This window comes from Lissotriton helveticus, chromosome 10, assembly GCF_964261635.1.
Source record: "Lissotriton helveticus chromosome 10, aLisHel1.1, whole genome shotgun sequence".
NCBI lineage: Eukaryota > Metazoa > Chordata > Amphibia > Caudata > Salamandridae > Lissotriton > Lissotriton helveticus.
This window is the reverse complement of record NC_136071.1, coordinates 106,312,534-106,339,626: the sequence shown is the minus strand read 5'-3', so window position 1 is coordinate 106,339,626 and position 27,093 is coordinate 106,312,534. Positions and strand designations below refer to the sequence as shown.

General features: G+C 44.2%; 1 protein-coding gene across 1 annotated transcript in view; it reads right to left on the bottom strand.

Moving 5' to 3' along the window:
• Nucleotides 1–27,093, bottom strand: part of CHTF18 (chromosome transmission fidelity factor 18) — a 428,817-nt gene that overhangs the window by 286,599 nt on the left and 115,125 nt on the right. Inside the window, exons 7-9 of the mRNA XM_078664893.1 lie at nucleotides 11,331–11,484; nucleotides 8,585–8,806; nucleotides 4,783–4,880 (exon numbers count right to left, since the gene is read on the bottom strand). Coding sequence (XP_078521019.1) covers nucleotides 4,783–4,880; nucleotides 8,585–8,806; nucleotides 11,331–11,484 — 474 coding nt within the window. The remainder of the gene's footprint in view (nucleotides 1–4,782; nucleotides 4,881–8,584; nucleotides 8,807–11,330; nucleotides 11,485–27,093) is intronic.

The window sequence follows — 27,093 nt, the reverse complement described above, 5'->3', positions numbered from 1 at the left end:
TACCTAAGATGAGGACTTCTGTTTTATCTGAGTTCAGTTTCAGACGGCTGTGTTTCATCCATTCGGCAATTTCTTTCATTCCTTCGTGAAGGTTGGTTTTGGCGGTGCTGGGGTCATTGGTGAGAGAAAGGATCAGTTGAGTGTCATCCGCGTAGGAGATGATGTTGAGATTGTGTTGGCGAGCGATGGCCGCAAGGGGGCTCATGTATACGTTGAAGAGGGTGGGACTGAGTGAGGATCCTTGTGGTACGCCACAGATGACTTCAGTGGCCTCGGACTTGAATGGTGGAAGGCGGACTTTCTGGGTTCTTCCGGTGAGAAACGAGGTGATCCATTCAAGTGCTTTTCCTTGTATTCCGATGTTTCTGAGGCGTTGTAAAAGGGTGCTGTGGCAGACTGTGTCGAAGGCTGCAGAGAGGTCGAGGAGGATGAGGGCGACTGTGTCTCCATTGTCCAGTAGAGTTCGGATGTCGTCTGTTGCTGCGATGAGGGCGGTCTCAGTGCTGTGTTTTGCTCGGAAGCCAGATTGTGAGGAGTCGAGGGATTTGTTGGCTTCGAGGAAAGCGGCGAGTTGGTTGTTGACAGCTTTCTCGATGACTTTGGCCGGGAAAGGAAGGAGCGATATGGGGCGGTAATTTTTGAGTTCGGTGGGGTCCGCTGTGGGTTTTTTCAGAAGGGCGGTGAGTTCAGCGTGTTTCCAGCTTTCCGGGAAGGTGGCGGAGTTGAAGGAGCAGTTGATGACGTCTCGGAGGTGCGGTGCTATGACGGAGTCTGCTTTGTTGAAGATGTGGTGAGGACATGGGTCTGTGGGGGATCCTGAGTGGATGGAGTTCATCAGGCGGATGGTGTCCTCAGTGGAGATTGGGTTCCAGTCGTTAAGGGTGTTCAAGGGGGGAGAATGTTCAGCATATGGTTGGGTGGGTTGATCTCCGGGTTGGTTGTCGAAGCTGTTGTGGATGTCTGCAATTTTGTTGTGGAAGAATAAAGCCAGGGAGTCACAGAGTGTTTGAGAGGGGGTGATGTCGTTGGAGTTGGCCGAGGGGTTGGTAAATTCCTTGACGATGTTGAAAAGTTCCTTGCTGTTGTGGGCGTTGTTGTCTAGTCGATCCTTGAATGCTGTTTTCTTGGCCTTTCGGATTAGTTGGTGGTGTGTGCGGGTGGCGTTTTTGAAGGCGTCCTTGGTGCTAGGGGTTGGGTCTTTTTTCCAGGCCTTCTCAAGGGAGCGGCAGAGTTTCTTGGACTTCTTAAGATCCTCGTTGAACCATGAGGCCTTCTTGTTGCCAGGTTTGCTTTGACGTTTTTTCAGTGGTGCTAGGATGTCGGCGGTGTTGGATAGCCATAGGGTGAGGTTGGCGGCGGCTTGGTCTGGGTTAGAAGAGTGGGCTGGGGTGTTTAGAAGGAGCGATGAGGAGATCTGGTCGATGGTGATTTTGTTCCAGTTTCTTTGCAGAGTTGGTTGGAGGTGGTTGGTGGGTTTCGGCTTGTTGTAGGTGAAGTGAACGCAGCTGTGGTCAGTCCAGAGGAGATCCGTAGTGTGGCTGAAGGAGACATGATTGCTGGAGGTGAAGATGGGGTCGAGTGTGTGACCTGCGATGTGGGTGGGGGAAGTGACCAGTTGTTTAAGTCCGAGGTTGGCGAGGTTGTCCAGGAGGGTGGTGGTGTTGCGGTCGTTGTGCTTTTCAAGGTGAAAGTTGAGGTCTCCCAGAAGGATGTAATCTTTGGAGGGGAGCGCGTGTGGAGTGATGAAGTCCGTGATGTCTTCACTGAATTTTGCGCGGGGTCCTGGTGGTCTGTAGAGGAGGGTGCCTCTGAGTGTGGTCTTGGGGTCGATGTGGATCTGGAAGTGAAGGTGTTCAGAGTTGGCGAGGTTGACGTCCGAGCTGGTAGAGATGTGGATTGATTTTTTATGGACGATAGCGATTCCTCCTCCTGTGTGGCCGGTACGGTCCTTGCGTGTGATCTTATAATCTTCAGGGATGGCAATGGTGATGTCTGGGGCGGAGGAAGCGTTCATCCATGTTTCTGTTAGGAAGGCGACGTCTGGAGAGATGGTGTCTAGTAGATTCCATAGGTCAATGGCGTGCCTGTGGACCGATCGGGTGTTGAGAAGGATGCATTGTAGGTGGTTGGGGTCGGGAATCTGTGGTGTGGTCGTAGCGGAGATGTTGTCGGTGCCGCAGAATTTGCAGGCGTAGCAAGAGAAAGGTCCATGGGTGTGTCCAGGAGCGGCTTGGACGCAGTTGGGAGCGCGACCGGGGTTAAGGGCTAGGAGGATGGCGGCATCGTAGGTAATGCGGGAGGGCTGGGCAGCGTGAGGGGCAGGGGGTCTGGCGCTGGGCGTGGTCCAGGCACGGACGGGCGTAGACGGGCTTACCTTTGGCGCACCTTCGGCGCGACTGGGGCGCGATCGCTGCGCGTGAACGCTGCGCGCGGGAAGAACTGTCATATATGGATAGTGGAGGGGGAGGGGCGAGGGCGGCTCAGCTGGGAGGCGGGGCGGGCTCCAGGGATCACAACAACAACAAAATGGAGGCGGAGGGGGGAGCACAGCGGAGCGCTAGGGAAAAACGCGCACAAACAGTCAAAGCAGCAGATAAAATAACTGAAAGTGCAAATAAGTCTAATCGGCAAGCAGGCACACAGCAGGCAATTATAATTAGGCAGTTCTTATGAGGAAAAGCAGCACAACGATACCGAGTGTCACGAGGGGACACTGGGGAGCGACCACTCAGCCCGAGGGACAGGAGCGAGTCACGGCGCTATCAGGTACTGGAGCGCTGATGTGGTCAGTGGGAGGGCGGCTCAGCTGGGAGGCGGGGCGGGCTCCAGGGATCACAACAACAACAAAATGGAGGCGGAGGGGGGAGCACAGCGGAGCGCTAGGGAAAAACGCGCACAAACAGTCAAAGCAGCAGATAAAATAACTGAAAGTGCAAATAAGTCTAATCGGCAAGCAGGCACACAGCAGGCAATTATAATTAGGCAGTTCTTATGAGGAAAAGCAGCACAACGATACCGAGTGTCACGAGGGGACACTGGGGAGCGACCACTCAGCCCGAGGGACAGGAGCGAGTCACGGCGCTATCAGGTACTGGAGCGCTGATGTGGTCAGTGGGAGGGCGGCTCAGCTGGGAGGCGGGCTCCAGGGATCACAACAACAACAAAATGGAGGCGGAGGGGGAAGCACAGCGGAGCGCTAGGGAAAAACGCGCACAAACAGTCAAAGCAGCAGATAAAATAACTGAAAGTGCAAATAAGTCTAATCGGCAAGCAGGCACACAGCAGGCAATTATAATTAGGCAGTTCTTATGAGGAAAAGCAGCACAACGATACCGAGTGTCACGAGGGGACACTGGGGAGCGACCACTCAGCCCGAGGGACAGGAGCGAGTACTCTGCCTAAACTATTGCTCTGCCTAACAAAATCGTCCACCAGAATACCTACAATTCTAAGGGTACTTGTTCTTATTTATGTGGTAATCTAAAGGAGAGCCATCCTTGCTCTAGTTCGATCCTGTTTCTTTGTGTGTTGCGTTGAAAAGACTCATTCCTGCTCTATCATGAATTAAAAGGACTCACTTGTCATCGTAAGCTAAAGAGGTTTGTTCCTACTCCAATGTGGTCTACAAATAGTCTCATTCCTGTTCCATCGCAATTTAAAAAGACTTATTCCTGCTTTATCATGTTCTAGAGAAGAACAGGGTATCTGTATAGCAGGCTCCATAAAGAACTGGTGGACGGACACCTTTCTGTCATTTATTTGAGATGGAAGCAGTGATTTTGAAAGCTTAGGGGGACAAAAGTTCAAAAGCGATTATGAGACACCTAAGAGCAGGTATTTTAGAATTAATGATCTATATATGTATACCTTACGGATTTGCTGTTAGTATTTTGGTATGCTAATATAAACTTGTACCATTGGTGATATTCAATCTGATATATACGTACGGATATCCTAAGTATTTACTCGCATATTTACTGCTGCTCTACTTTTTTAATAACAAATCTTTTTTTAAATTTTTTTTAAAGGCGATTCATCTGGCTGGCCTGGCAGTCTTGCACCCTTTTCCCTATTAATGGTTCTGGGACTCTCAAGGATACATCATCCTTGAGAAGTGTCCCATATACTTGTCCAAAAGTTCAGATTGGCTGTTCAGGTCCCCTGTTATCATATTTGGTTCGCAAGTTCCTTTACGAAATTAATAAATATTGACATCAATCAAGCAATTTTCAAGACACCTAATTATATAAAGGCGAAGAGCCTATTTTTATCCATGGCAGTAACATTAATAAAGGGATGGAAGCTCAATTTAGATCCACAGCTTATAAATGAACTGAACTCAGCATACGATCATAGCACTAAAATGGCAAACATTCTTTTGAACTATAAGCACTACAAATGTGAGTTCTAGATCCACAAATAATTCTAATGTCCAAAAATAGTAAAAACGTGTCTGTTTTAAGTAAACCATTAATTTTAACAATAAATATAAACATGCACTTGGAAGTTTGCCCCTTCCAGCAAGGGATCCTAATCTGAGCTCTTTTATTGTGCTGACCATCTACGATACTCAATCAAACATACGCATCGGCACTCTCTTATTATTTAAAATAATGCGTATGTAAACTTTTTAATTATTTAGGAAATGCATAATTCCCTTAACACATGGAAGGATTAAGACATTTCTTTCATGTGTACAGGGCGTTGTATTGGCCTTTAGGATGCAAATATGTTGCTGACCAGTTCCTTGATAGTGTCCCATGAGAGAAGCAGTGGACTTACCTGGCATTCATTTCCACCACATTGTAGCCTGCATGCTTTGCGATTACATGTGCTAACGTAGTCTTCCCGAGGCCAGGTGGACCACAGAGCAGCGCCATCTATCACCAGCACACCAATCACCAAATATAGAAAAGAAAAGTTATTCTTAGTCACCTACAGAACTGGCAATATTGCAAACATCAGAACATTTACTGCAGAGCCTTTGGACATTTTCTAAAATGGCAGAACTTCCAAGCACCCTCAAGTGCAGAACTCTCAAATGTAGTCACTGTTCTTAATAAATGTGCTACAGGGCACTCCAAAGAATAAAAGTGAAGAAAACAAACTGACACACTTTGTGAGGATGGCATGCGCGACTTGTTTTTTTCCCAAAAACATTCCTGTTACTTACAAGCCAGACTTGATTGTACGCCAACATGGACGGACAAACTCTTTGGAGAGTGTTGCCTAGAAAACTAATATTCTCAATGATAATTCTAAGTGTGTGTGATCGTTATATTACTTTCAGACATAATTCTCACGACTGTAAGTTGACTTCAATTGCACTAACAAAACAGAACTGAAAACATTCCACTGTCTGGAAACTGTAGGACTTTGTGCAGTGATTAGAGCTACACAGCCATCCTGCCTTGCACAAGGGTGGCAGAGCGGCGCTAATTTTATTGGACCTCTCTGCCGCCTTTGATACGGTTCCTCACCAACTCCTCTTGGCCCGCCTTACTGATATCGGCCTCACCAGGGCTGTGTGGTCTTGGCTGGAGTCTGTCCTGGACTCCCGTTAGCAGCAAGTCTGGATGCTCCCGTACTCCTCTTCGGCCAGGCTTGTTCAGACCGGGGTCCCACAGGGCTCAACATTGAGCCCACTTCTTTTCAACATTTATATGACCCCGCTGATCTACCTGGCCGAGGAGCTGGGTGCAAAAATCATGGCTTACGCCGATGACACCCAGCTCCTGTTCACCTGGGGTAGCTCGACGCTAGAAACGGCTGCAGCACAAAAATGCCTGGCGGACGTATTTACCTGGCTGGCCTGTGCCAAACTTAAATGCAACGAGGGAAAATCGGAGATCCTACTATATGGCCAATTTCCAAACCAATTCATTGAACTAGTTTGGCCTCCTGATTTCCCCCGTCCCCTCTCTGAAGGTGGCCCAGCCAAGAATCTAGGCATTTGGTTCAATGAAGATTTGAGGTTCTCAGAGCAGATTAAAAGACTGACGGGTGCCTGCTTTGGGACCCTTAAATCTTTGGGCAGATTCTTCCCTCTACTGCCCCAGTCGGCCAAAGAAACGGTCGCTAGAGCCCTCATACTGTCCCGCCTGGATTATGCCAACGCTCTTTATCTGGGCTCACCCTCCTTTTTGGTTAACAAGTTGCAGCTCATCCAAAATGCGGGCGCGAGACTTCTGCTAGGCATCTCCAGACACAGTAGCATAAGACAACAAATGGCCACACTCCACTGGTTGCCGGTGGCCCAAAGAGTTCAATTTAAGGCTCTGGTTCTCACGCACCGAGCCTTACATGATACTGGCCCCGCCTATCTCAGGAAAAGAGTGATTTTCCATGTCCCTAGTCGACACCTCAGGTCGGCTTCTCAACGCCGGTTGGTAATCCCTCGCTTCCGGCGAACCAGATTGGGCGGCCAATCTTTTTCGGTCAAAGCGGCTACCCTCTGGAACTCCCTCCCATTCACCCTCAGGGATACCAGAGATCTTAGCAGCTTTAAAAAGCTCCTCAAAACTCACCTTTTTAATAAAGCTTACTAAAAATGTCATGTTATGCTGTTTTTCTCTTGATTTCTTTGTGGTTTTGCTCCGCGCCAGGATACTCAGGAGTAGTTGTGCGCGTAATAAATACACATATAACATAACACAAACTCAGCCTTCGAAAGAAACAGAAATGGTTACATTTGCCTGTCTTGTTTGAGCTTTTTTAACAGAGTCAATGATAGCGTTGCGGAGCAATGGTAAAAGAAAATGCAGGAGCTCACTTTGCCCACTCTAGAGAGAATATTTGGAGGGGAAATATAAAGGGATGTGAGAAGAGCAGTCAAAGGGAATGATTGCTAATGGGACATGCAGAAGTGCTGATATCCGACTGCAAAAGCAATGGCTTTATATTTTATGCTGAATACCTTTGCGGCTTGGCATACAAGACATTAGGAAGCTTGAATAGCTATTTAGCCGCTATAACAATATTAAGATTACAAATACATATGCAGATATTCAGTAGGGCCTAGACTATTCGAAAAGCGAATGTGTGATGAAATATGCTTGAGGTTTTCCTAATATTTATTTTGCTTTATATTATGACTTCTGTGTACAATAATAATTACCATCATTCTGCTACACAGGATGTACGGTATAATAAATAACAGTATGTTGTGAAATACTAGACACTTCAAGGGCCTACTGCTTCTAAGGGCTGGGGGTGGGGGGGGGGTCTATATCTATACACAATACTCCTCCCTTTGGATAAGGGTTATTTTGACAGTGTTGTCCAGCTCCTAAAACACAATATCTGAATGGGCATAAGATGCTGTAGCAATACACCCGGCAGTCTTCCTTTTCTCTGAAGAGAGTACCAACAAATTATTTCTCTTTAGGCTCACAAGATCTACATGGATGTGCCTCCTCCCCCCTTCCCGCCCCCTCACATCCCTAAAATGTGAATTTAGAACATCATGGCAACTAAATGCAGGAATCAACCCTATGGGCCCCTAAGTCCCAGGGTCCTAGAGAGAGGCTGAACACATAGTCTTAACCGGATATGTCCAGATGTATTTTATGATTCGCCACAGAAGGTTGGAGAGTAGTCCTAGTCTCATGCTGGGGTTTGGTGAGCACTAAGCAGATGCAAAGGATCAGCCCATATTGTGAGTAGTGCTGTTTAGTCGTTGGGAGCAATGGATAGAGAATCAGAGAAGACTGTTTAACAAGAAACAACCACATACAGTAAAAGCAGTATGGTTTAGGTCCACTCACATGGCCAGGGCACACTTGACCTGTATTAGCTACATCCACACCACACCCAGAATGGGGATATCTTGCTATAGCAGAGACTAGGGAAATGCTTCAGGATCTTGTTCGCGCTACATAAAACTTTATAAATAAATAAATAGATGAAATATCCTTACGTGACTAAATACGCAAATTGGAGAATTGATCGCATGCCTTTTGGACATACTGAAAGCTGACAAATTAGGTCCTACTTTGATTGTGCCCAATTTCAAATTCTGGTAAACACATTTTTACAAAGACTGATGGGGAAAGATGATAAAAGTTCATTAGTTTTAGGCTTGGGTAGTAGCCCTCCATGGACAGCTTCCACACACTGGCGAACCACAAAGAGAAAGGTCTCCTCAAAGGCAAATCTGCCGCTGATCAGGTGGCAAAATCTGCCATGAAGATGACATTGTGTTAACGAATAAACACTCCATGATTATTTGTTTCACATATTGTGCCGTGAACATCTCTGAGGCATTTTAGGTGTGAGTTTAAGAGCTGGTGAAAGGTGTGGGGTTGAGCACAATGAGCACCCAAAATCTCAACAACTGGGTAAGCTTTGTTACAGTGAGCATCAGTTACCAAATCTGTTCAGGCAGGCAAGACAATGATAAAGAGAGTAAGCAAGAATGTGACAGTAGGAGTCTATGGTGCAATATAAATGCCTAAAAAAGACAGTGCGGTAGAGGTAAAGAAACAATGTCAAGAAGTATCCCAGCCCATCACTTAAAAAGCAACTGTGGAAAGCCTCTGGCATCCTTCTGATCTTCCAGCCTCCTCTGGCAGCCAGACCTCACCTTGTTCTTGGGCCTTTTGTGCTGATCCAGCTCGGCCTCCAGGATCTCTTCCACAATCTCGGCTTTCGTCTTAAACTTGGTTTGCGGCCTCTGGTCCTTCTTCTGGTCTTTAAAGGATTGTCGGGTGTCTGTGGCTGGCTTGGTTTTCTTCGCTGTTTTCTCCCTGCCAAACACTACTGTGTCCCAGAGCTTGAGCCACTTCAGCAGGCAGCGGTTTGTGTACTGCAAGAAGAACAGTGCAGCGCAAGCTGCGTTCACAGGGCCACAAGTTCAAAACAAAAGGTAGGCGACACAAAATCTTTAAAGAGGACTAGGCAGATTATATCGCAAACATACTGGCCCTTTCCTGTGATATCAAACTACGCATATGCACCAATCACCCCTACCCAAAGATACACAGACCATAATAAGCATACACTAACATTAGATAAACACACACATACCTTCTGGGTAATCTGAGGAAATATTTTTCCAAAGCAACTGTCAGTACAAATTTTTTTGATCGCACAATTCCACAAAAGTAATACTGTTTATACACTTTATTTGACCACCCATTCTGTTGCATGCAAGTGAGTATTTTTGCAAAATCACACTACCTGTGATAATATGTTAGAATCAGAAATATCACGTTTCAATATATTATTAAAGTAAATTTCTTATAGCAAATAAGGCGGAGTGTATGGTCAGAATAAAGTTGCATATCAACATGCAACTGCACTGAGTAGAAAATTCACTCAGTACATTTCAGCACCACTGTTCCAAATCAAATGTTCTTACTGGGCTCAACCGTGAGAAAAGGGGGAGCATAACAATGTATTTGTGAAGAAGGGTGCAATGTTTAAAAAAGTCAAGTGAAAGGAGTAGACCATGAAAATATATTAAGTTGGTAGAAAAACTGCCCTTGAGAACTGGGTTAATAGGTGAGGATTAAACATCCTGGTTTCAAAACAAGCGGAACTTCAGTGAACCCTGCTGCCGGATTGGTGTTTTAGCTAATGATGAAATGGTTCATGTGCCATGAAATTCAATTTGAGGCAAAGAGACACCATAATATATGACTGGATGGCGGGTAGGTGTTGCCTGGCAGTGGACCCATGGGAGATTCTGGTGACATTTTGTCTGGTGAATGCGCATACTTAAAAGAGGGTTTCAAGAATTATTACAAAATTCCTCTAAGGGTGCTAGGATTAAGGGATGGAATATAGGATGGCCTAAAGAAAAGTTAATGTAGGACCACCAACAAAGTTCAAACACTGTTTCTAGGATCTAATATCATTCAAAAGAAGGAGATCATGCAGTGCTCTGTAGGTGATCATTCCATGCTGTTAACATCCACTATTCCTTCTCTCTTCCATCTGTTCTTGCTCTCCGTTTGTTCCCTGTGCCTATTCCCTGTATGCAGGGCATGCCATGGTTCATCACACCCTTGATAGAGACCTGCACCGCTGGAACAGCCTCCCACTCAATCCCATGGGGAGTACTGCACTCTTCAAGATGATGCGCCTCCCCCGGTATCTATATGTCCTTGCGAATTTCCCATTTCCAATATCATGGGATGGTTCCGATCTCGGACTTCCAAACTCAACACCTTCATTTGGGCTGGGAAACGCCACAGAGTGCCATTCAGCTTGGCACGGAAATCACCCTGACAGAGGTCATGGGGATGTCGGATATCTATGTGTACTATCTGGCAGCTCAATTGGTGGCCGCCAACAACTGGTTTACTCGAGGCTGGGAGGACCCTGCCTACCGCTTTGAACTTCACTTGATGGAGTTTATTGGGCTCTGCGCCCAACTGTATGGGGCGCACAATCCCGAAGATGGGTGAATTGGTGGTCCTACTATGATTTGTCCTCATGAACAGATTGATTTTGTACTGTCATGACTCTGAATGCTCCACTTTTTCTGCCTGTAATGTTGGACTGTGCTGCTATATAAACGAAAAAAACTTGGTTATGAAGAAAAAAAAAAGCAGATGAAGACGGCATAATCCTTCACCTAACCACATTGCAGATGAACACCTGTATACCAGACAAGTTTCCCATGTTAAACAAGACACTCTGGAGGACTGGCATAGAATCTGATGTTGAAAGCTACAGAGAGATTGAGCAGCACCAGCAGTGATCCTGACTTGGGTATAGGGACAGCAGCAGCAGTAGGTCTTTCTCCAGCTGAAGGAGAGCCATCCTGTAGCAGCATAAAGGGGCAAAGCCTAATGAGTGTAGGAATTGGTTGGAACACAGCAAATTCTTCTGCCTACCACTGTTCCATTACATTTATTACAATAAAAAAAATTACTAAATGTGCAGGCTCAAGTACAGGGATGTGTCAAATGTCTTTTCAACTCATGTGTGCTCTGGTGCGTGGACTTTCAACCATGGAGACAGTTACTCATGACAGGTTCAATGGCAGCATACTGGCACATTTTCATTATGACCAATGAATGTGCAAATTAATCACTACTCGGACTCACTGTACATAAACACATCTAATTAATCTTTAATTTAGAAAGTCTTGAACACACACGGATGAAATCCTCAGTTCTCATTAACCAGTGCCCACACGCATACAACTTTTCTAGGTTGGAGGTTCAATCATGTACAGACAACCAGGTATTTAAGTTGGACTTTAAATCTATATAAGGTCATGCACAATTAACTAGAGTATTCTGATCTTTGAGAACATCTTAAATTTGACGAGTTTCGATTAGGTGCAAGTGGCGGACGGAAATTAAGGGACTGCTTACGTCATCACTTAGGAGATCTGTGTAATGTCTTGGTGTAAATCGGTCGACCCAAAGGCGGTGTGATGAAGAGTCATCCTCATCGTCGTCACTATCATCCCCACCAGCAAGTTCCATTGCTTCACGTTCATCTTCACCAAATTCACGGTCGATGTTACTGCAAGAAATGAATTACCAGCAATATCACAGATAGAATAACCAGATCACTTTGGCACAAAAAACATTTTCACAGTCAATTCCACAAAAATATTTGTACATCTGCACCTTCTAGTTTACACCCTTGAATGGATGCATAATTGCGCAAATAATTGCAAAGATTTCTCCTGAAAACCTGTGATAGTTACTGGTTCCCATACTTGTGGAAGTGAGAAATGCAATCACATCTGTAGCATTATACATTCTTTTTTCTCCACTAAGAAACCTTCTCCCCTGTGCCAAAACATATCTTCCTGTATCCCTACCAATGTTGGAGTGTACCTAGCCCATGACAGCCATTGAAATTAGTAACTCTCTGATGGCATTCAGGGTAGGGTTGGTTGGAAAGGTGAGTACTCATAAGCTCTTGAGGTTGTGATTCTACACAAACCTTTCAGGGAATTTCCACTGTCCATCCATGGAATAAGATTTACCCAAGTGTAACACAATTCAAAGTAAGTATTATACATAGGTAATGAATGGATTTCTACCGTACCTTGCTGCCGAGGGAGGAGCGTGCTGCATCGGCTGCCCAGCGGACCTGCTGTTGACCCTTCGACTCGCTTCCCGCAGCGCGTCGTTTGCCGTGGGATCACCTCGAGGAGCCAGTGAGGAGGACTGCGGGGGTAGGCAAGAGAACCAGCGGGGCTGCGAGCTAAGCAGGGGACTCCAGCGACCAGGAGCCCCTGCGCGCCCAACTAGCAACACCTGGGCTGCTCTCCCCGCTGGCCACGCCCCTCCGCCTATCACATAGCTGCAGTGTTAAAAGGAGTGCCGGACCCCCGCTGCGCGGGAGCGCGCGGGAAGCGCCCGGGAGAAGCCCGGGACAAGGGCGGGACCGTCCAAGGCCGTCACCGGCCGGAGTAGGCCGGGCTGGGCCCACTTTCTTGGTTTTTCATATTGTACAGGTATTTTCAGGATTTATTATTTTGTTGCACCCGCCTGGGAGGCATAACTGACTGACCCTCCCGGAGCTTAATTATGCCCTCACCGACAAGGGAGAGTACCCCTCAGAAGCCGGGTGGAGTGAAAAGCGGGACTCTTGAAAAGTATTTTGCACGGGCTGTGGGGGAGGCGGACAAAGAGGGAAATTTGTCAAGGTTAAGGGCGGAACGGAGACGATCAGTGGACAACCTGAAAAACACCCCCATGGGAGAACAATCTATTACATCAAGGGAGGAGTTAACTCGAATTGAGGATGTTCCACTCCTGTTAAGGGAGGGTATGAACACCTCCCCAGCTGAAATTACGAGCACAGCTCTACCTATTAGCTCCAGTCCCGTTAGGGGGACTATTGTTTTAACCTCACAACCGCCCGTAGCCCATAAAGATAGGCATCCCAATTTGAAAGTAGTCACTACACAAGTAATCCCGGGACCCCCCCCAAAAAAACGCAGGAGAAGGGCAAAGGGAGCGCAGGGTGGTGGTAAACCCAAAAATCTACACCTAGACTTTGGTAAATCCCTAAAACATTCTGTATCCACTGTAAAACCACTGGCAGAGTCACACCCTAAATCTAATGTGCAGGAAGTTATAGTTCCTGCCTTGAGTAAAGATGTAGGAATTAGTAGTGTTAATGTCCCCCTCTCTGTTGTGCCGCTGGGAAATTTGGAATTTCTCTTAAGATCACTGTTACTCCCGATCAGCGAAAGCGTAAAAAAGATCGAGATCAGATTAACCATATTGGAGGCCACATTGGGAAGTCTGAAAACCCGCAGAGGTCGACAGGAAAGCGATTCAGCATCCACCACCACCCCTGTAGCCTCGCAAGGGTCAAAACATAGGGTAGCCAACCCAGCGCCAATTCCACCTCAGGCTGTAAATGGGGTAGCCCTCCAAAAACCCCTACAACCAAATTCTGTAGCTACCAACTTAACTCATGCTAACACGTCTAACCCCCCCCTTGCATTAGTACCTCAGGCACATACGATAGACAATAACATTCCGGACCACCAAAAAAAGCCCCCTGCAAGACCCCGTCGCCCTAACCTACCCCCCGAGACTAACGACCTTACAGTAGTTATGGCAGGGGTCCCGCCACTTGATGAAGGAGAAGTAGAGGATTTTTGTGCCCTAAAAACTAGGGTTATTAAGTGGTTAAACAGAAATAGACCCCTCCCGAGACACCTTAACAATGAGATTATAATGGTAAGAAGAGTCCCATGGGTGGGGAGAACTCAGAAATCCATCACTGGGGACTGTGTTTTGGTGAGTTTCAGGGACAAGGGTACGGTGTCGCATATATGTCAAGGGGAAAATATATCAAGGGAATCTACTATCCATACCCTCCGTGTGTCTTTCTTCTTCCCCATTACCCCAGGCCCACACCACCCACCCCCAAATCATGATAGATGGGAGAGAGTCGGAAGAAGTGGGCATCGCCAGGCTTCTCATCCCTGGCCACTTTTGGGTAGACTGGCACCATTTCTCCCAATTTACAATCGGTTTAACTGTCTAAATGGCCTAGAGGGGGTGGATTGACAAACAGATAAGGCCTCTAAGGGGATTACAGAAAAGGGCGCCCAAGCAGAAACATCAGAGGGGCAAAGACACTCGGCCCTGCAACCCCAAATAGTTAGGGTGGAGGATCCTATGCTTGCAGTTAATAAACAACTAACATATACCCAGACACCGCCTTTAGCTTCATTAGGGGAGGTGGAACTCACTCCATGTCGGTTCCTTAGCTGGAACGTGGCGGGCACTAGAGCTAAAAGACTAGATCCCACATGGATAGACTTCATAGCCAGTAACCACGTAATTGCCCTCCAAGAAACATGGGACACCTCACCAACTTTCTGGTTGGATGGGTTTACAAGTTTTACTATACCTGCAACTCCAAGTAGTGCAGGAAGAGCTAAGGGAGGACTAGTTCTCCTCTTTTCACTTAAACTGGCAGGGACGTTTAAACAACTAGAGTCTGGCTCCCCAAATATTTTAATGGTAGAGTGGACTATCGCACCAGGGCGGGTCCTAGTGGTCTCAAATTTTTATAATTCTTGGGTTAGACAAACAGACACAGCCCATGTGGATCACTTGGAAAAGGTTCTTAACGATTACAGTCATAAATCTTGCACTAATTTCGATTTCATAATTTTAGGTGACTTCAACATTCAAAAATGTGTTTTAAAATGTAACTTAGGCAACCTGGAGGGTCAGACTGAAAATGGCAATCTGCACTTCGTTCACACCAAAGCGGGGGAAGCGCTTGAATTTTTCCTTGCTAGCCTTAATATGTTTGAACCCCTCAGCACTGGTAGTGACGAATCTTTGCCCACTTACAAAGGGTCTGAAAGTGGGTCTGTGTTAGATTTCATTTTTGTTTCTCAGGGTTTAACCTCTAAGATGGGGATATATGAGGTAACTGCCTCCCCACATAGTGACCACAATCCAGTTTCTGCACAGGTTCACTGGAGTGACTTATGGAGCAAACACCTGGGTCTTCCTAGGGCTTGCACATCGACGGTGCCCAGCGACCAGGGCAGACGGCTTAAGTGGGGTAAGGTGGTCCAGGAAACCTTTATGGCTTCCCTGTGCCCAAAGATAGAGGAACCCATGTGTATTTGTCTAGACCAAAATGCCACTAACAAAGAGATTGTTTCAGCTTTTAACCTTATTTGCTCACAAACAGCTGAAGAACTCACAGTTCCCAAATCCAATCGGCCACCCAAGCCTCATAAATGGTTTGATAGAAATTGTTCTAAAGCCCATAAAGACCTGAAAAATGCACTTAAAACAAAGCCGAGGGATAAAATCTTAATCTCCAAATTAAGACGGGAGTATAAATTGGCTATCAAAAACAGGAAAAACACAATTAAACAAAATGCCTGGAATGACTTGCTTGACGTGGATATACTACGTAATAGTAAGAGATTCTGGGACATTATAAATAACCAATTCTTCTCTGGGGAGACTAATACAATCTCCGACTGCATTATCAGTGATGAGAAATGGGTTGATCATTTTAAAAACATATATGGCGGTAATGACTCTGTGAATGGAAACGATATAGGACTGACCAGGGGGCTAGCGGCAGTAGAATTCAACGAGGAGGAGGTATATAAAGCTATAATGGACTCCACGAAGAATAAGGCTCCTGGCCCAGACGGAGTCCCGGTAGACTTTTTTATATACGCCCCAACCACCTGGTCTAAAGTCCTCACAAATGTTTTTAGGGCTGCAAATGATGGATGTTTTCCAGAAACTTGGAATACATCTGTCATAGTACCCATCTTCAAAAAAGGAGATAGGGAGAATCCGGGATGCTACCGCCCAATTTCTTTAATAGACTCTGCCTTTAAGATCCTGGGCAGAGTACTATTGACTAAATTGAGAACAAGCCTGGAGCTTTGTGGGGGCCTCGCAGAGATTCAATATGGCTTTAGGGAAAAACGGGGAACCTTAGAGCAATGTTCAAATTTACATCTCCTAATATCTAAGTACACGGTGGCCGGGGAGGGCTCACTATATTTAGCCTTTATGGATCTCTCCTCGGCCTTCGACTTGGTTAATAGGGCTAAGCTCTGGGCTATACTGCGTGAGCTTGGCATCGAGGATTCCTTGGTGGCCCTTATAGCAAGTTTGCATCAAGGACTTACTGCAAAAGTCCGGGTAACCAGGGAAGGGCGATGCTCTGACAGCTTTAGGTCAAATAAGGGTGTTCGCCAAGGCTGCATTTTGGCCCCACTTTTATTTACCATTTATATTAATGATCTAGGGAAGTCCTTATTAGCAGGCAACGCTGATGTCCCGCGGGTAGGTGGGAAGCAGATTCCGGCTCTCCTATATGCGGATGATGCTGTTCTCATCGCCCGCACGGGCATTGGTCTACAGACCCTTTTGGAGCTTTTTGGTTCCTTTATGGCTAAATTAGACTTAAAAATCAACGTGATCAAATCGCACACAATGATCGTGGGTCCGCAGAAAAACAGATCACACACAAAAACCTTCTTCTGTAATGGCGAGGTTCTCTCCAGGGTCCCGGTTTTTCCTTACTTAGGGGTCCTGTTTGACGAGAAGGGCTCCTGGGTTCCGCAAATAAAGGCCAAGCATATTTCTTTAGCCCGGTCCACAGCAGCCCTGATGGATTTTACTAAAAGACTAGGGGCTAAACCAATGGAAGCTGTGTTAAAAGTTTACAAAAGTAAATGTATTTCTATAGCTTCATATGGCGCAGCACTGTGGGGTTATACCAACCTGGACAGTATACAGAGGGTAGAGAACAAGCTTATTAGAAGAATCTTGTCGGTTCCAAACTCCACACCTACCTACTCCATACATGAAGAAGTTGGCCTACCTTATATCATAGATGGACTGAAAATGGCCCCTTTACTTTTTTGGGCCAATACCTGGTTAAATACTGAGTTGTCCTTAAACCACACAATTCTTAAAGATGTGATTGCAAGGGAGGGGGCAATGAAAATATCCTGGCTGAGATATATAAAGGCATCATTCACTGCCCTCGGGAGACCTGACCTATACACAACACCGTCAATAATTAGGAAAGCGGATATTGCATGGATTAAGAAGGAATTCCAGGGGAGGACACGCTCAGAGAGAGAAGAGTCCGAAGCTAACAAACCACTAGTAAGAGCACACTTGGTTTTGTCCTCTTCCCCCTCGATGGAACCATACCTGCAATATGTTTCTAAACCCTTGCACAGATTTCTGTTAACCAGATTTAGAATGAATCTGATCCACTATTCACTAGGCACCTTCCCTACGTGGGGTAAACCGGAGCATGCACCACCCTGCGAGTGTGACCAGTTTTCTAACCAGGACACTCTCCATTTTCTGTTTTTTTGTGCATTTTATAACACGGAGAGAAGAAAATATCTAACCCCCCTCCTGAAAATTCTTGGCTTTATACAAGTGAGACCAGCCTTGTTTTATCTTCAAAGATTACCGGATGCACACGTCACTTTTTATGTAGCAAGTTTTCTAACAGCCGCATACAGAGGAAGAAACAAAAATATCCCTAGAACTGTACTGTTTTAAACTAAAAACCAATATATTAATTGTAAATTCATTTTATATATTATGGTGATTAATTAAGTGACTTTTTGACGGACACTGGGTAAAAACAAAATGAATTGTGGGTATTTTTAAAATGTTTTTAATGTATGTATTTTTCTTGTCTTTTGTGATTTTAACAAAAATCGAATAAAGTGTATTTTGACTTTGACTTTGAATGGATTTAGGTGTGTAAGTTCTCATTTTTAAATTCATTGCACTCATAAATCAAAGAATTTCTGCATGTAACCTGAATTTATATGTGCAGCTGGCTTTGGGAGCTGCGTGCTCAAAGTTTCAGCTTCTACAAAACTTATGAATGGACAATAGCCATACTGAAGGAAAAGGAAATTAAAAATAACGAAAATTCGTTTTTTTACCTATTACATCGATTTCCTAATTGTGTGCATTTTTGCTTGACTATTTCTGTGTCTATTATCTGTTTATCTATCTGCACATAATTTGCAACAAATTACTTGAGTTCATTAACCATAGGAAGGTTAGCAATTGGTAGTCCAAGATTTGGTGACAAAATTCTAAGGGTCTAAACGATAAAAAAGAAAAAAAGCTAAAAAGTCACATTATCAAATCCCGATAATAAAAAAATCTAAAATGTATAACTTTCATAAAACAGCTAAAATGATAAAACGGCTAAAATTAAATGAAATTTAATTTTGTGCAGTTCAAATGGACAAGTAGGGAAATATATGGGTAAATCAGTAGCTTATGGTTGTCTTAGTTTTATTTCTATTCCTACCTCAGCCATATTCAGAAAACATACAGAGAAGAACAGTTTACTGAGTGCATACGGTCATACATCATCACAACTACAAACTGTTACCATTGTACTACCTTTCCTGCTTGCATCCCGCACTAACTTGAGCCTTTTAAGACATTTGCAGCAGTATCACCATCTTCCTGTGTGCAGATGGTTCAGCCTATTCTGGCAGCACAAAACAGGAGCGCCTGGAGGTTGCAGGAGTACCAATCAAGTCCACTGCCTGTTTCTTGTCCTCAACCCTCCACCTAGTAGGGGCTGCCTGGCTCAATCCAATGAAGCTCATAAACATTGTAAAAAGGCAGTGTTTGTAATGCTGGTTCAAGACAGTAAAGGAGGGGCATGGAAATTGTAGCATTATGGAGTAGGTAGGGGCTTTAGGCTTCAGGGTAATATTAAGGGGAAGTAGAAGGTTTTAGGCTTTAAGGAAGGGGCGTAATAAAGGGTAGTTTAGTAATTTAAGGGTTTAGAGATGGGAGGTGTATAAAGAGGTTATTAGGGTACAGTTAGATACATTAAATAAATGTGTGTAATAAAAACGACTAAAACAATTCAACATTTTTGGAATTGTCAGAGGTATAATGAAGGGCACAACATTATCATCGAGGAAATTTCATATAACCCGCTGCTCGGAGCTGCACCTGTAAGCAATCGTTTTTGAATTTAGAGCGGTGGTGGCAGCGTTGACCATTGCCCAACACCTCTGCTCTCAAGGGATGCTCTGAAGCTGCTAGGTGGCAGGGGTCTGTCAAGCACCAGCCGCCAACGTCACTTTGCTGTATAAGGGCCAACAACAACAACATGATGTCAAATACGTCATGAGCTCTCATGAGTGAGGCGAAGTTTCCAGAATGGCGAGGCAATATGAGCTATGCATCTGCTACATGCCAGTGCTGAGATTACAATAGACACATGCAAAATGAAAAAGAGCTGGATGTCTTGGCGATGCAGCAACAAGCAATTTCAATTCCAAAATCCAGGAAAAAGGCAGTGGGTAATGGTCCATGATGGTCTGTGTTGTGATACAGCAGCAAAAAGAGGCTCTATCTAATCTGTGTAGCCCACACCACTTCAATATTCATACACGCTACTTTCATCAGGTGAGTCCTACAACATAGAGTAAGGTTGGTGTGAGTAAGAAGGGTGGATTACTTTAAACCCCAACACTAAAATCTAATGACAACAATAATGGGACAAGTACCCATAAACAAAATACCACAGGCTTGAAGGACATCCCATCTAACCAATGGCAAACCATGAAAATGACAGGAGTACCAATGGCTGAAGAGGGCAGACCTAAATACCACGACTTCTCTGTATATTATGTAAGGTATTGGTAATATTAGGTCTGCCATACATCAATATCTGCCTGTAGCAAGACCTACAAAGCAAAGAAGGGAACTGGAGAAGGTGATAGTCAGATCAAAAGGCTGTGAGGGGAGATAAGGTCAATTAAAATTGAAATAGGGGTAGAAAATGAAGAAAAAGTAGGAAACCTTTAATTGAAGGCCCCCAAACCCACTAGAATGGGAAGTAATAAAAAAGAATTTCGAGGAAGCAGATGTTGTGAGAAGTGACAGTGTTAAAAAAATTAAGAAGGGACCAGAGAATGAGAGAGAAAGGGTTTCCACCCCAGGTCCCCAATCATGTTTACAACCAGAAAATAAAAGGTTAAGAACAGGAGAAGAGGACGAAAACGGGGATGCTCGAGAAGACATGTGCCTGAGCAAAAAGGATCAATGCGTTATGTGTACTTGTAAAGCGCACTATCAACTGCGAGGGTATCCAGGCGCTGAGCAGGTGTGTGTTCTAGCCCAACCCAAGTAGGTTAGTTATTTCAAAAGCCAGGTCTTCAGCTTTTTGTGGAACTGAATAGAGAAGAATGCTCTGATGTGGAGATGGAGAACGTTCCATGCTTTAGGAGCAGCAAAAAAGAATGTCTGTCCTCCTGACCTAGGTGTATGTGTGAGACGGGTGCGAGTAGGATCCTGCAGAGGTGTCTGGGTGCAAGGGAGTAGCCAGAAAAATAAAATACCCCCCTCCCCCCACTTTAAGCAATATGGCATTAAATGACCATGCAAAGGGAGCGTTCCGACCCTTCCTACGAGACAAAATGAAGCATACTATAACATGATTTTAAAAGCATTTAGTCAAACACCTCACTTTTGACTTCTTTATTGCATCTATTCTCTCCATCTTCTTTCCTTTTATTTTTCTTTCCTTTTTTTCTTTACATCTCACTTTCATACTTTGTTATTCTCTCTTTACCTATTTCCATCATTTAATTCCTTCTTTCCATCTTTCGCTCCTCTGTCCATTCTTTTATTGCATCTGTACATCTTTCTAGCAATTCCTTCCAATGATCTTTCATTCTTTTATTGTCCCTTTTTTACTGAACACCTCCGTTCTTCTTTTGCTCCTTCTTTCTTTTTGTATCCATGTCTCTAATGTATTCTTTCCATTATTTCATTCTATTTTCATGCTTTGTTTCCTTCCTTCCATTTTTCTTTGCCCCTTCCTTCTCTTCTTGCTGCCCTTCTTTCTATCATTCATTTATTTGTTATTTTTCCTCTTTCTTCCTTTACATCTCTTTCCTTATTCCTATTTTTTAATCTTTTTTTATCTCACTTATTTTTTTCTATCGATATTTGTAGTCTACTTTCCTTACTTCGTGATTTTCTAATTATTTTTTCTTTTTGCCATTTTAATAATTTATCTTGCTGCCTGTAGCCATTTATGGCTTCTTTGGCACCCTTTTCACCCCACACCAATGTAATAGTAAATTGATCTTGCAGTGTTTATAAGCTTTCAAATCTGTCTTCCAGTGCCCTGCGTGCCATATATCAAATGATGATAATGATGATAATGATATTTATAAAGCGCGCAAATACCAAAAATGGTGTCTCGGCGCTAAGGTACGAAGAGCATAATTAAAACAATTTAATCTACCCCAGTACACCCCGCTCAAGCTAGTATAGCTACGCCGTTGTCTGGGTGGTTAGTGGAAGGAGATGCAACTGCTCTGGTAGGAGTGGCCTGAGTCGAGTACTGGCCTAAATGTGTGCTTAAGAACCTAGAGAGAAAAAACGTACAAAAATGCTAGGGTTAGATAGAGAGAGCCACTAAGATGGATTAGACTACTTGGTCAATGCAGCTCGACTAAATGTAAAGGGGTGGGAGTTCCAATGAGTGCACCCATGAAGGGAAGAGTGTGTCAGAATAGCGCTCTAGGGCTTGGACATTCGCAAAAACTTTTAAATCCCCTTAATAGCTTTACTGAAACACCCAACTTCCACCTAAGGGAAGTAAAATAGTTGAGGTGAAGATCATCCGTTTGAAATTCATAAATACTTCTAGGAAGAGGCAGCATTCCTGTGATAACTGTGTTCAATGTAGTAAAGGACAATAAACAAATAGTAAATGTGTACTTTTTCAGAAATAGTCGTAAGTTGGTCACCTATGTTGATCTGACGATTAACTTTGGCAAAACGAGAACAATGACAGTCAGGGAAAAAAGGCTTCAAACTGCTGCCTGGTTCTGGGGAGAGACCACAATAGAGGACACAACCGAAAACAAATATCTAGGCGTGAAGCTGGATACAGGCGGGCGCTTTGTGGCACAGAAGAACAGTATAAGGCACAAAGGTCTAGCACTAGCAATCTCCCTAAAAACAAACTCTAAATTAACTGGCCCATCGATCCTGCCACTCGTCGAGGTGGTTCGGGTAAAACTTCTGCCAACAGTCACCTACGGTAGCGAGGCACAGAAAGGCAAGGACACGAAAACACTCAATGCCACAGTAACAACAGCATATAGGGTCATCTTTGGGCTGCCAAAATACACTTCACCTGCACAAATCAGACTTGAATTTGGCGTTCTGAAACAATCACTTGCTATACAAGGGGCCTTCATCATTACTTAGGACAAAGTGCGAAGAGCCGAATGGGGTACGCTAAACGAACAGATGTGGAAGGAGTTACAATCGCACCCCACATTACCAGCTGCAGAATATCTACATAGCAGTCTACACAATTTGGTGCTAAACCAGCTTTGGGAAACGCTGACAACCACCCCTACTTTCAAAGTACGGTACTATAGAACAATGCTTCTGATAGAGCAAGAATTTGCATATTACGCGACTTGATCGAGTAATGAACCTCGAATCTGTTATAACCAGGTAACCCAAATTGTTCGTTTTACTAATTTCATCTATTTTGGGATATGCGTGTATCTTAGAGACGCTTGCCTATGTGTTTTACTAAACCCATTAACTCTTGTCCGTAAACATGGCCGCTGCTTTTGAATTCGCTTCTGCGCATGCGTTAGTCATACTCACGTGACGTGACGTAGTTGGAGTCTTGGAGGGAAAGGGTGTGCATGCGTAATGCAGCTAAGATGGCTACGCATTGTATTAACGTGGTGAAGCTCGTGCAGATGCTCTCGTGTTATTGTGTATTGCACTAATCTATACTTGCATAGTATATTTTTATAAGGTGAAATATAAAGTACCCACATATAAGATGTAGTACATTCATTTATTTCTATGTTTTAATTTGTTTTCGCTTACTTTTCATGTACCGCGATAACTGGGGGTCTAAATGAGACAAGAACCATTTTGAAGGTCCCTTCTGCGCAGAATCGTGCAGCCAGGGAGAGATGTAGCCTTGAGCAGTGGAACTCAGCCAGCTGGCGGCCACAGTCAAGATGCTACTGCAAAAGCCACCTCTGACCCAGGAGGATGGAGCAGAATTTGTTCTCTAATTGTAACATTTGTATTGTTTTATTGTATTCTGTGCTACTTTTCCGTGGGAACCCCAAACTTGCTAGGCGTATCCCTAGAATGTAAATTTAGGCTTACAGTAGTCTGTTCTGATTGGTGTGTTAAGCTATCCCACTTTAGGACCAATCGAAATTGGGGATTCTGACACTTTGCAACATTGAGGGGTGGTACACTGACCCGAAAACAGTATAACTAGCCTGGGTTCAGCTAGAGAAATTGTCCGACTTGTCCGAATACCTGACCTGTCACTGACCCATCGCACTCAATAGGTGACTTGATACAGAGGTGCTGCGGAGCACTCTGTCCGAATTTGACCATAGACTTTTAAAGGTTTTTACTAAAACCTTAAGTGCTGGCGGAGCACTTTGCTGGGGAGTTCGCTAAACCAATCGGGGTTCTGACTGATATCTGCAGAGAGGGTGGAGCGCAGGCGTTGCTTCCAAACTGCGGGTGCTGGTCGTGTCCTGGTGGTCCTGTCCTGATCCTAATCTGGGTTTCCTGTCCTATCCTGGGGTGTCCATTCTGCACCTGCTGTCCCATTGATGGCTGTCCTTCCTTGAGGGTTTTCCTGTCCTTGACTGACCCGTGGCCAGGGTTGGTTTTCACACCAGTCTAGGTAATTATAAGAGCGAAACTCTAAAACTGCACCTTTCTATTTTTCTGTCTTTGCTTCATTAAAGACGTACCTTTGCATACGTTAAATTTCCATGCTTTCCGCATATCTACTATATGAAAACTCATTGCGTTATTTACATAGCATGTTCCTATGTTTCCCTACCTTTTAGAACACAATTTCTCCATACTGTTTATGAATTAATGTGGTTTATATTTTCTCTAAATGCTAGAACTATAGCGTGTTTCACTTTCTACCCTTCCTATAGGTTGTATAGGGTTTTTCTAGATACTCACTCATGAAGTACATCCCAATAGTGTAATCTTATATGTGCATAGGTTTGCCCCTTTATAGATGTCCAATTTTGCATTTTCAAATTAATCTACTTAGTATGTTCCCTGTCTAACTATTATTTTAGAAAATCTAAATGATTGCCCTTACCTTGTTTCTTTATGGTTATATGCTTTTCGTTATCCTGATTATTGACTGCCTTTTAACTGTAAGCCTAATGCTCTCAGAGAACGAATTCTAGATAAAACTCTTAAAACTTCCCAGTTGTCCGTGGTCATTTCAATGAATACAAAGTGAGATATAAAGTTGGTATTTGTATTTTTGCCTGCCTTTTTCTTTCACAGCTAGCTCCCTGATCCATTGTGGTCATTAGGTACCCGTAACAGTGGATTGGTAAGTCGGGTACACTAGAATACAATAGGAAGGAATCAGGGTTACTGATGGTAGAATTGTGAGGTCATCTGATTAATGTATATGTTGAAATGAAAATTTATGGGCCCAAAAACTATATGGTGAAATTATTGGTCGGGTGACCTACGATCTCTATCAGTAATTTTCTGGTAGCAGAGGAAATGGTTAGGGACTAGTTAAAGTTAGGTAGGACTAGTTAAGCTAGATAAGTTGGATGCTGCTAAAGCTTTTTTTTGTTTTCCGTGTTTTTGCTGCTATAAAAAGTGAAGCAATTCAGGTGAACTGATCACTCGCGTGAAATGTTTTTCTTTGAAAAATTATGAAATGTTTTAAATTGTTTTTCTTATTATTATACCGATATATGTATTAACACATTTGTAAGTCAAGCGTTAAATGTTCGTTAAGAATCCCCAGGGAATTGAATAGCGAGTGGTGAAGAGAATCCACTCGTTGCGAGGTCACTGACTCTAAGGAAAGTTGGTGCAGGTTAGGTAGAACTGGAAGCACTAACTAGGGTTTTTCCGAATGCATGTTTGAATAAATGTTAGCAACGAGATCATTGGCAAAACTTCTAGCGTGATACAACCTATTTAGGATCACATCAGAAGGAGTAGCAGGTTCGTCGGAGCTTGTGTGATAGCAAAGGGGTTCGCGGCTAAAACTTTAGACTTAGCAAAAATCCCAGAAGGTGGATGAGTCTGAGGAAGTAACAGGTTCCCTAATGCTAGAGTGAAGGATAGGTGGAAGAGATCTATCCGTAGATTGTGAAAAGTAAATGGAAGTAGTTTACTTGCAGTGAAACAAAATCTATTCTGTCTAGGCACTTGAGTACAGTGGCGAATGTGTATTTGTTGTTAAATAACCAAGCACAAGCACTTTAGAGAGAAATTTAGTTGCCGTTACCTTGTGAAGGAGGGAGTCAGTTGCGAAGCTGCTCTGACGTCACTCCGTGCCGCGCTGGGATTGGTAGACGCAGCGGGTGTGTAGCGGAGCTGAAATTGTAAAGGAGGGGTGAGTGCCGAAGCGTGAGAACTGTCTCGCGAAAAGGCCGCGCACCCATTGGTCGAGATTATTTGAATTCGTGCATTTCATTGGTCGCACGAAAATAAGAAACGCGTTTAGATTGGAAGTGATTTTGTAAACAAAGAGTTGCTTGAAGGAAAATTATATGTGGCATACGTACAGACCGCATACTAGACCAGATCCAAGACGTTTAGGGTTTGAGAACGATCAGTGGAAAGGTCATAACACTAGCATTATGTACGGAAATAGGAGAAAGTTGTCAATTGTGAACAAAGTAAAGAATTATTTCAAAAAGGACAAACCAATTAGGACTCGAGCAGGCGTTGTCATTCCGCCACCTAATACTCCCGCATCTTTTATGATGTTTGATAAAGGGTACCACTCATGTGTATGGTTGGAAAATTGGGCAGAATACACGAAAGATGACGGAGTATTGGCTTTCCCGTTAGAAGGTACATTTAATGGCAGGATTCTATTTAATTTGAGAACCCAAATGAATGATTTACATCCCAGACCTAGACTAACGCAGTACGAAGCACTAGAGGAATGGGAAATCGAGGCTTTTGAAAGGGACAAGCCCCGAATGGATAAAGGGTTAACAAAATTTTATCCAAAATTAAAACAAGAGACCCGAGACAAAAAGATGAAACAGTGGAGACAGAATATGATTGTTGAGGGACTGTTTCCAATGATGCCAGCGGGTGGTCCTCCCGGGGGGGAGAAGAGGACAGAAAAATGCAAACATTGGGTGCCCATTGGAGAGTCGGATGATGAGTTATTAGATGACATGTGTATGAGAAGTCCGCCTCCTTATAATGAAGGACACCGACCTTCCAGTGAGGGGGATATTTCCCGAAGACCTCCTCCCCAGGAGGAGGCCAGGTCTGCAAGTGTGGGAGGGGGTTGTCAAATACCTCCCTATACTGAGAATTTGGGACCCATAGATATGAGAGATATATACCCAAGAATACCCGCAGGGGGAGAGGCGAGATACTCACGCGAAAGAGATTGTTTCCCTAGACCTCTCTACGAAAGTGAGATACGACCATCAAGTTCAGGAATGCCGATCTTAAACCCTCTTTATGAGGAAGAACCAAGATCCCTAAGCACAGGAAGTTTGTTTCCAAAATCCAATTATGGTGAGGGACCGAGAGAGACACATCCCACTGCCCCAAGTTGCGCTCCAACTTTAACCCCTCAGGTAATACATGACAATTCAGTCGAAAGGATATTGGAGGACAGAGAACGAGATGCTCTAGCTAAGCAGAGAGCTGAAATAATTCAGAAAATCTCCCAGTTAAATGCAAGTCCTGAGTCCTTAACCATCCCGGTTACTATTGGACCCGTGGTTCCATTGTATGGGGATCGACAGGGGAGTCCAAAAACTCCAGTTATTACCCCAGTTGTAGCCCAGCCGAGACCAGAGCCCTTAATTGTAGATGATCTATCAAGTGAATGTGAGTCTGAAGTTTCATTAATGGATCTGCCCATTAGGGATACCGGAAAGAGGATGCAGAAAAGACATAATCCTTTCAACACAAGAGAGATTCAAATGGAATCAGCATCAGGTACTAAGAGCGTCACAGTGGTGACTCCTGAAGAAATTGAGAGATGGAGTCGAGAAATAGAAAAACAAGCTCCTCAGTCGAAACCTTTAGATCTTTG